The 9,916-nt window shown below is 54.1% G+C and overlaps 1 protein-coding gene across 1 annotated transcript in view; it reads left to right on the plus strand.

Annotated features, from left to right (window-relative positions):
- The window catches only part of CDH4 (cadherin 4, type 1, R-cadherin (retinal)), a 621,238-nt gene that overhangs the window by 569,348 nt on the left and 41,974 nt on the right, over positions 1-9,916 (plus strand). The window contains exon 12 of the mRNA XM_010841909.1: positions 2,214-2,358. Coding sequence (XP_010840211.1) covers positions 2,214-2,358 — 145 coding nt within the window. The remainder of the gene's footprint in view (positions 1-2,213; positions 2,359-9,916) is intronic.

The following is a 9,916-nucleotide window of genomic DNA, read 5'->3' on the forward strand; positions in this document are numbered from 1 at the left end:
GAGGGGTGGGTGGGCTCTTAGAGATTTCCAACAGAATCTATCAAATGTTGTTTTAAGCTTTTGGAGGGGGATGAGAAGACCCGGCCAGCCACTTTCCATTGAGAGTCCACTCGGCCTGCTCCTGCTGCTAAAGATAGCAGCCCAACCAGGGTGTCACTTTAGTTAGAAGATAATAACTTTAATTTTAGCTCAGAATTACTTTTTTCAAAGACTCCTCACCTTTGCCTCAGCGCCTTATTGCCTGGCCGCATCTGACAAGATGAAGGATGGCCCAGCTGCCCGTGGGAGGATCCCCTGGAGGAGGGCACAGCAACCCACTCCAGTATTCTTGGGCTTCTCTGGTGGCTCAGACAGTAAAGAATCTGCCTGCAACGTGGGAGACCTGTGTTCAATCCCTGGGTTGGGAAGATCCCCTGGAGGAGGGCATGGCAACCCACTCCAGTATTCTTGCCTGGAGAATCCCCATGGACAGAGGAGCCTGGCAGGCTACAGTCCATGGGGTCACAGAGAGTCAGACACGACTGAAGCGACTTAGCAACCACACACTGGCCACCCCGGGAGGACTTCCACAGCAGGGAGGTGCAAACTGGGCTCCAGGAGCGGGGGCCCGATGGCAGGGGGTGTTGGGGGGCGGTTGGCTTGGAGAAACAACCGCACAGCACCCCATCCTGAGATGCTTAAACACGACACTTCAAGCTGATCTGTCTTGAAGGGCGCAGCTGCATGGCTCTGCAGGCTGCAGCTCCCAGGAACCTGAGCTCGCTTGTCTCCTTGTGATGACGTGGATCGTCTCCTCCAAGAAGCCCACCTTGAGCTCCCCCGAAACACATGGTGTCAAGGGGAAAATTCTACACAGGGCTGTCGGCCGAGGCTGCGGAGAGGTCAAGGCCCCTCCTGCAGTCATGGATGGCACCCTCCCCTCCCCCAAGGCTGGCAGAGCCGCTGGGGATGCAGGGCACCAAGGGGATTGCCTGATGACTGGGCGGGGCCCCCAGCTCAGAGACCCCTCCTGCTGGAGGCTCCTCTGGGCACCCTTGACTTGGCACTGTCTTGGCATGAGGACCCTGTAGTCCAGTGTGTTTGGTTTCGAGGGTGATATGGTTTCCACAGAGAGATGAGGGCACGGCTGTGTGACAGTCACAGTGTTGGTCTGGAGAGACAGGTCGGTCCCTTTCACCTCCAAGTGTGGTTTTCCTGTCTAGTCTCAGGGCCCCATGGCCCCACTCCAGCCCGCTCTGCTGCCCGTGGGGCTCAGCCACTCTGCATCCCCCATGCTTGCTGTCCTCTGGGCCCCTCACCCAGGGCTCAGCTCCAGCATCACCTCCTCCGAGAGGCCTGCCTGGCCTCCTCCCCACCCCATGGGTCACCGCAGTCACATGTCTCCTCAGGGGCCATCTCCTGTATGAGAAGCCTCAGGGCAGCCCCGGATCTCATGGAGCCATGGACTAGGGCACATCCAGTGCCTGCCACAGGTGGGCCCTCAATAGATATTGATTGAGCAAGTGAATTAATGAGTGAGTGAATGAATAAAAGACAAAAATCCAAAATTGAAGAGGGGAGTCTGAGGAGCCCCTGTGGGCCCTTCAGCCCAAGTTGGGGTACCTACCCTTTGTACTTTGAGTTGTTCCCAGATGGAGCTCCCTGGAGCCCCTTCCCCATCAGAGAGGGGCCTTCCACCCCAGGGCCTCTGGACCCATTTCCTCTCTGCTGTCCCAAGAAAGATAAGCCAGGGTGTGACTGGCCAACAGGGTAGACTCGAAGTGGATGCCCCAGTTCAAGGACCCACTGTGTCTCCTCTCTGGGTCTCCCCCAGGCCTGGCCTCCTGGCAGCAAGGGGCCTAAGCCCCCACCCCCCACACATGGCCTTTCTGCAGCTGCTCTAGGTAGACATGAGTCCTCAGCATCAGTGGTGCACGGATGGGTGTCAGCGTGGACCCTCGGGTCAGCCTCCAGGTCCCATGGTCGCCCTGTTTCACCCTCCCAGGACACCTCCCATTTCCACAGACGAGAGAACCCAGGCTCATGACATATCCCAAGCCCACCCCACAGTCCCCAGGCTGCCCCTTGAGGGGTCCCTGAACTGCTCTGTCGCCCCACCCCAGGGCTGTAGGTCACAGGAGATCTGCTCTTGGTGCTTCACAAGGCTTCGGGTCAGGCGCATCCCCACTGAGGGCAGCTGCTGGCCCTGACAGCATATGTTGCTTTCTTTCTAGCTCCGAGCACATGCTGTGGACATGAACGGCAACAAGGTGGAGAACCCCATCGACCTGTACATCTACGTCATTGACATGAACGACAACCGCCCCGAGTTCCTTAACCAGGTGTACAACGGCTCCGTGGATGAAGGCTCCAAGCCAGGTGAGCCCTGAGCCCCGAGAGAGGGACATTCCTGAGGAGGGACACGCAGGCCCCACCGCCATGATGACACCTGAGACTCATCGCCTATGAGTTTATTTTAGCTCCCACTGCATGCCCTAGAGAGTGGGCATCCCTGCTCCACATACCTCACAGTCCAGGCCAGGCACAGACAGAGGGGCTGAAACAAGGGAGCAGAGCCCCTGCAGTGACGATTTGGCTCAGGAGCCCCCTGGGCGCTGAGTCATGGGGACGGCAGTAGATTAGGGAAGTCTCCTCTGCAGAGGTGACCTGTGGGCCAGGAGCTGACTTGTGATCAGAAGCAGCACTCAGAAGGGCAGGGAGGGAGTCTGGCGGCAGGGAGAGCATGTGCAAAGGTCCTGGGGCCAGTCAGGGAGGAGGCTGGCCATCTGAGGCCTCCTGGGCACCTTTGGGCACAGCGGGAAGCACCTGAGAAGGCTGACTCCCTCAGCCTGAAGAAGTGAGCTGTGTGGCTGAGGCCCTTGGTCCCCCTCAGAGCTGACCTAAGAGCTGACCCGTCTTCCCAAGGCCTCCTGTCCAGCATAAATGATAACAACCGCTTTACAATGTCTGGTCTCTGGATCCCATAATGACCAAGAAGTGGGCGCCTCCCTCCCACTTCAGCTCAGACAAGACTCAAGGCCTGAGGAGGTGGAGCAAGCAGTCCCAACCCCTCGGTGTGGACATGGGCGCTAATCCCCAGCGGATGCTGGCACAACAGCTCAGAGATCCCCCAGCATCACCTGGGAACGTGTTATAAATGCATAGCTGGTGGCCCACCCGCTGATTCAGACTCTGCAGGTGGGGCCCCGAGGAAGCAGCCAAGCTCCAAGTAACTCTGCACTTGCTAAGGTTTAAGAAACCCAGCCCTACACTGTCTCCTGATTTGGGGGAGGGTGGGGGGCAGTTGTCCTCAGGACAACTACTCACTTTGGGGCAGGCAGGGGCAGGGGGCAGTGTGGAGCTGAGCCAAGCACCACTGCTGAGGACCCTGCTAAGGGCTGCTGGAAGCTGCCACTAAAATTCGGACTCTGGTAACATTTGAAATTGAGAGAAACTAAGGGTCATTTTGATTCATGAGTGATGCCCCGTGCAATACTGGGAACATACGCACAGTAAAGGTGTTGCCTGTCATCTGAACATCACAGAGGCTGCCCCTCCCCAGCCCCGGTGGGTGCCCATCCTGGGAAGACTTCCCGGGCCTCTGAGGAGGGGTCAGCAGGCGTCCAGCATGCGGAGGGGCAGGAAAGCAAACATTTATCATCTCTTCTCCCTGGAGGCAACTGCCACAGCTCCGTCTCCAGGGGCTGCTGCTTCCATAAGGTGAAGTGCATTTACAACTGATTGTCCTCAGAATCAGAAGGCATGGGCCAGCCCAATGTCAGCAAAGGGAAAGCAATGTGACATTGTTTCTGCAGAAACCTCAGGTGGCTGGGCCCTGCAGGCCCCTGAGGGGCAGGTGAGTGGCCAAATTAGCTACAAACAACCAAAGAAAGCAAATAAGGACTGCTGACAGCCAGCTCTTTAAGGAGCAGAGTGGAGAGTGGCTGTCGGGCTTGGTGGGTTGTGGGGGGACTTTCTTGTTAACGGAAGCGGCAAGTCCTCTCTCCCCAAGACCCAGGACACTCTGTGAAGGTGCCTCAAATCAAGCCTCCCACATCTTATTTTCAAACAAATCAATGAGACAGTTTTCCCAAACGCATGACTGCCTTTACTCATTAGGATAACAAAAACAACAAACTGCTTCATCTTCCCCTCGAAATCCTGATAAGCCTTTAAGCCAGGACATTGGAGCATCCTCAGATCGCTGGACACGGCCCGGGCGGGCTGAAGGCTGGCCCTTTATTCCCTGGGCACTCAACACTTTTCTGTTTGCACTAAATGTTGGGTGACTTTCGGAGCCCCTGGGTGCCCTCAGCTCCATTTCTGGTCCTGGAACAACCATCAGAGGGGACCAGAGATGTGACCTCTTTGTGCAAAGCCAGGATGGAGCTGCACGGTGCCTCGTTGGGCTTGGCTTGACGCCCTGGTCCAGAACGAGGAGGCCATGTCCAGACAGAGCAGGGCCCACCTCCTCGATGCAGGAGGCTCCCCGGGATATGGAAACAGTCTCTATAAGTCCTTTTCTCACCCCAGTAAATTACAATAATAGAAGGTTTTACACAGTGCCTTTGTGGGATAAGGAAAAACTACCGCCAGAAATTAGTCATTATTCTCTGGAATGATAGGCTAATGAAGGGTTTCAGATGCATGTTCTAATGGAAAACAAGTGAAAAGATATATTCAGTATTGACTCAGCCGGGTAGGAGTCAGCTAAGGTCTGGGAAGTTGCGGTGGGGACGTCAGCCAGCTGCTGGGGGCCAGATCCCAGGTCACCCCACATCTTCACTGGCCCCCAGGCCCCTCCATGTCATGAAGCCCTCTCTGGCTTTGCTGAGTCGCAGGGGCCTCACACACAATTCTGGTTCATACAGCTGTTCAGTTCAGTCACTCAGTCATGTCCGACTCTTTGCAACCCCATGGACTGCAGCATGCTGGGCTTCCCTATCCATCACCAACTCCCGGAGCTTACTCAAACTCGTGTCCATAGAGTCAGTGATGCCATCCAACCATCTCACCCTCTGTGGTCCCCTTTTCCTCCCGCCTTCAATCTTTCCCAGCATCAGGGTCTTTTCCAATGAGTCAGTTCTTCACATCAGGCGGCCAAAGTACTGGAGTTTCAGCTTCAACATCAGTCCTTCCGATGAATATTCAGGACTGCTTTCCTTTAGGATGGACTGGTTGGATCTCCTTGCAGTCCTAGGGACTCTTAAGAGTCTTCTCCAACACCACAGTTCAAAAACATCAATTCTTTGGCGCTCAGCTTTCTTTATAGTCCAACTCTCACATCTAGCTGAGAAGCTGAATTTCTCGTTGTATTTCGTATAAATGGCCACGTGGGGGCAGTGGTTGCCGTGTTGAGTCCCCACCCGGGTGGGGCCACAGCAGCAGTCACTCCCCATGCCTGGGACCTTCGGGCCCCTCCTGATCATGGTCCCAAATCCTGGAGGTAACTGGCCAGGGGCCGCCAAGACCTGGGAGACTGCATGTGAGGTTGCAGATGAGAAGGGGAGACACGTCCGCTGGCCGCCCTCTGAATGTCCCACCACTGGAGCTTTGCTTGGGTGGGTGCCCCGCCGCTTCCAGGCACACACCCCACCTCTGCCTTTCCAAACTCTGCCCTTTCTGCAGAGCCTGCCTTGATGCCCCCCTGTTCTGTGTCTCCCAAATCTTCTGAGCCCACCCCCGGAAGAGACCATCTCATGCTTCCAGGCAGAAGCTCCACCTGCAGGAGTGGCCGCACAGTGCACAGAGGCAAGCGGGTTCACCCGCTCCGTGCACTCCCGCTGTCAGGACGCGCGACGCGGGTTCACCGGCTCACTGCACTCCCGCTGTCAGGATACGTGGTCACTGAATGTGCATCCCCGTCCCGCAAAACCGGTTGGTCTTAAGGAAGCAGTCTTTTCCATCAAATCCTCTTTCCCTAGCTTTGAAATTGACCCTGTGCTCGTGAGTTCAGATTAATAATAATTATACAAAATTATGTCTGTAATATGGATGTTTTCCATAAAGAAATGGAGTTTCATTTATTTCAAGTGCACCAGAAAGTGGAACCAAAATTGGAGTTTCCCAGAAAAAGGTTCAACTGAGATGCGACGAGAAGAAACCCAAGAGGACTGTGACCTGGTGCTTACTGAGGCCTGGGGTAACAGAGGCATCTCTGGCCCTGGGTGGGCAGGAAGCAGGAAGGCCGGGCTTTGGGCAACCTTGACCCTCCTAGGCAAGCACCGCTCCAAGCAACTCTTCAATGTGCTTCCTGATAGGGTCTCATTGGAAGAAATGTCTTTTTAAGATATCTTTTTATTTTGACGTGATTGTAGATGCACATGCAGTTGTAAGAAGTAATACAGAGACATCCCACAGACCCTTCCCCTGACTTCCCCCAGTGGTAACATCTCACAGATGTAGGGTCACACCAGGGTGTAACATTGGTGCAAGCCCTGGCCCTCACTCAGACTTCAGCACGAGGGTGTATGTGAGTGCCTGTGTGTCCATGCAGTTTATCACGTGTGCAGATTCGCATGACCTCCATGGTCAAGACAGTAACATTTAAGGCTAACACCCATCTCCCCGCTCACCAATCCATCTGCCCACCGTCCCTACCCTGGCAACCACTGACCTGCTCTCCATATCTGTGATTTTGTCATTTTCAGACTTCTGTATAATTGTGACCATAGCAGTATGTTACCTCTGAGTGTGCTCTCAGTTACTCAGTTGTGTCTGACTTTTGTGACCCCATGGACTGTAGACTGCCAGGCCGCTCTGTCCATGGGATTCTCCAGGCAAGAATACTGGAGTGGGTTGCCATACCCTCCTCCAAGGGATCTTCCTGCCCTGGGGATCAAACTCATCTCTCTTGCATCTCCTGCATTGGCAGGCAGATTCTTTACCACTAGCACAACCAGTCCATCCTAAAGGAAATCAGTCCTGAATGTTCATTGGAAGGACTGATGCTGAAGCTGAAACTCCAATACTTTGGCCACCTGATGCAAAAAACTGACTTATTTGAAAAGACCCTGATGCTGGGAAAGATTGAGGATAGGAGGAGAAGGGGACAACAGAGGATGAGATGGTTGGATGGCATCATCAACTCAACGAACATAGGTTTGGGTGGACTCCGGGAGTTGGTGATGGACAGGGAGGGCTGGCGTGCTGCGGTTCATGGGGTCGCAAAAGAGCCAGACACGACTGAGGGACTGAACTGATCTGAGCACCACCTGGGAAGCCCATGTTACCTTTGGGGGCTGGGTTTTTCCACTCAGTATAATTCTCTGGATATTCAGGCAAATTGTGTGTCCACTTCAGGAGTTGGTGATGGACAGGGAGGCCTGGCGTGCTATGATTCATGGGGTTGCAAAGAGTCGGACATGACTGAGCAACTGAGCTGAACTGAAGCTCGTTTCTTTTCACTGCTGAGTAGGCTGCAGTGTGGAGTCCCTACCCTCATTCACCCTTTGAAGGGCGTTCTGGCTGTCCCAGTTTGGGACAGTAATGAAGCTGCCAAGAACTTTCACTCCCGTGTGGACTTTCATGTGAATTTTCATTTTCTCTGGGACAAATGCCTGAGGACTCAATCACTGGGTGGTACGGGCACCAGGAAGTGCCACACACTCTTCTGATCTCCTGTCCCACCGTCTGAGTGGCCCGGCTTCTCCGTCCTCACCGCATTCAGTGGTGTCATCATGTCGTGTTAGCTGTTCTGATAGGTGCGCAGTGCTACCTCACTGTGGTTTCTATTTCTCTTTCCCTGATGCTAACTGTGGTGGAGATCCCTTCCTGTGCTTGCCATCTGCATCTCCTCCTTGCTGAGACGTCTCTTCATGTCTTGTGTCCATCTTCTAATTAGTTGCTTTTTTAATCACTGAGTTTTGAGAACTGTTTATTTGAGATGCAAGCCCTTTGCCAGATGCGGTCTGCAGATAATTTCTCCTACTTTGGCACTCATGTTTTTCATGCTCTTCAGGGGGTCTTTTGGGAGGGAGCAAGAGTTTTTCATTTTGATGAAGTTCAATTTTTCACTCTCCTTTGATGGACTGGACTTGGGTATTGAGAACTCTTCCCAAACCCTGGGTCCTGAATATGTTCTAGGCTTCATTCTAAAGGTTTTAAGTTTCACATTTTATTTTTCATCCTTGGTCCATTCCAAGTTAATTTCTTTTTTCTTAATGTTTCAAATTTGTTCATCTATTAACCAAGAAAGGTGCTTCCCCCCCCCCATTATATTCACATTTCAGGGATGCTATAGACTGTTCAAATTCACTTTTGGACATTGAGTTAATTTCTGTGTGATTTTTATAGAAGGCGTGAGACTCAGTCTGGTTCATTTTTTGCTTATGGATGCCCAGATGCTCCTGCACTGTTTGTTGGAAAGACTTTCTGTATTTCATTGAGTTGCTTGTGTACCTTTGTCAAAAATCAGTTGGCTTGTTTATGGGTTTGCTCTGTGTTCTCTGCTCCCATCCACTGATCTGCCAGCCCCTTGCTCCCTGGATGTCGGTAGCTCCATAGGAAACCTTGAGTGGAGCGGAGGTAAAGGCTGTTTCAGACTCCAGCTACCCCTTGTCCTCACGGGGTGGGACTGTGCCCTTGGCAGGTGACATCGTGTGGCACTCAGCCACTCATCTTAGACTCCCAGTGGCCAGCTGTGGCCAGCATGGCGAGGCCTCGGCCGGCCACTCATTCTGTCTCATCATTAAATGGAGGTGATTGTACCACCGACCTTGGGGAATCAGCTGAAGGCGTCCACCTGAGGCAGCTGACACCTGTGCTATTGTTAATGGTGTAATTACTATTAATGGGTATTAACTTATTACTATTGTTAAATGTTCTTACTCAAAATATCGGTTCATTTTCCCAACTCTGGTAGCAAGTTACATTGTCAGATGGAATCTCAGATTGAACCATAAATCTCGCTTAAAACCAGCTGTCCTCTACATTACGTTCCTGTGTCCCTCAGGTCACCTGATGGCCGAGCTAGACCTCAGACGTTCTGAATTATCACAAACTCCCCACTGGCCACGGCTGAATGAGGGGCTCGGCCAGCCAGAGCCAAGCTGAGGCCTGGTCCCAGAGCTGATGGGAGGATTGGGCCCAGGTGCTCCTCCAGGCCCTGCCCCCTTCAGGAGGATGCGCAGGAGAGGGAAGGGGAGGGGTCTTCCTGGGTGAGGCCACAGCTGGGCCTTGGCCAGTGGGCCACAGCAGAGGGCGTTCAAGAGGAGAAACCGGAGGAACCCCTGTAAGCCCCAGCTTCCAGCCGAGCAGGCTTCCCCATCGGGCCCCTATTCACCCCTCTGACCCCAGTCCTATTCCCAGAGCTGCATAGGGTTGGGGGGTGGCACTGCAGAGCAGAGGCTGAGACCCTGGGAGGCCCTCGGCCAGGCCAACTGTTTTCTTCACCAGAAGCAAGCGCTCTCCTGCACCTCCGGGTGCCCCTCCGGGGTGCAGGCGCATCTTTAAAAGGTCAAGTTCAGCTCCTTGGAACTTGGCCTCTTTGAGAAGAAGGACAGATTAAAAATCTTTGGGGCCCCTGACCTGCAGCTTCTGAGCCCAACCACTTCCCAGGCTCGTGAACCTGGCCGGGGGAGGCCCCGCGTCTCTGCTGGAGGCCTCGGGCTCCCCCACAGTGGGCTCACCTCCCACTGATGCTCTGACTACGCGGCCATCATGGAAACAGCACTGACCGGGCCGCTGGGGGCCGGGCACCCTGTTAGGGCCTCCAGACAGGAAACCTGCTGAATCGTATACAGCCCTGTGACAGGCACTGTGGACAGGAGGGAACAGAGGCGAAGAGCAGGTAAGAAGAGACAGCGGGAGCGCGCCTCACCGAACCAAACTCCCTGGTGCCACGCTGCCAGTCCACCCACACGGGGTGTGGTTGTGGTGAAGGAACGTGTGTTTACTGAAACGGCTCCAAACCAGGACAGGCGGGTCGTGCTCAAAA

The sequence above is a fragment of the Bison bison genome, unplaced genomic scaffold (assembly GCF_000754665.1).
Source record: "Bison bison bison isolate TAMUID 2011002044 unplaced genomic scaffold, Bison_UMD1.0 scf7180017864167, whole genome shotgun sequence".
Classification (NCBI taxonomy): Eukaryota; Metazoa; Chordata; class Mammalia; order Artiodactyla; family Bovidae; genus Bison; species Bison bison.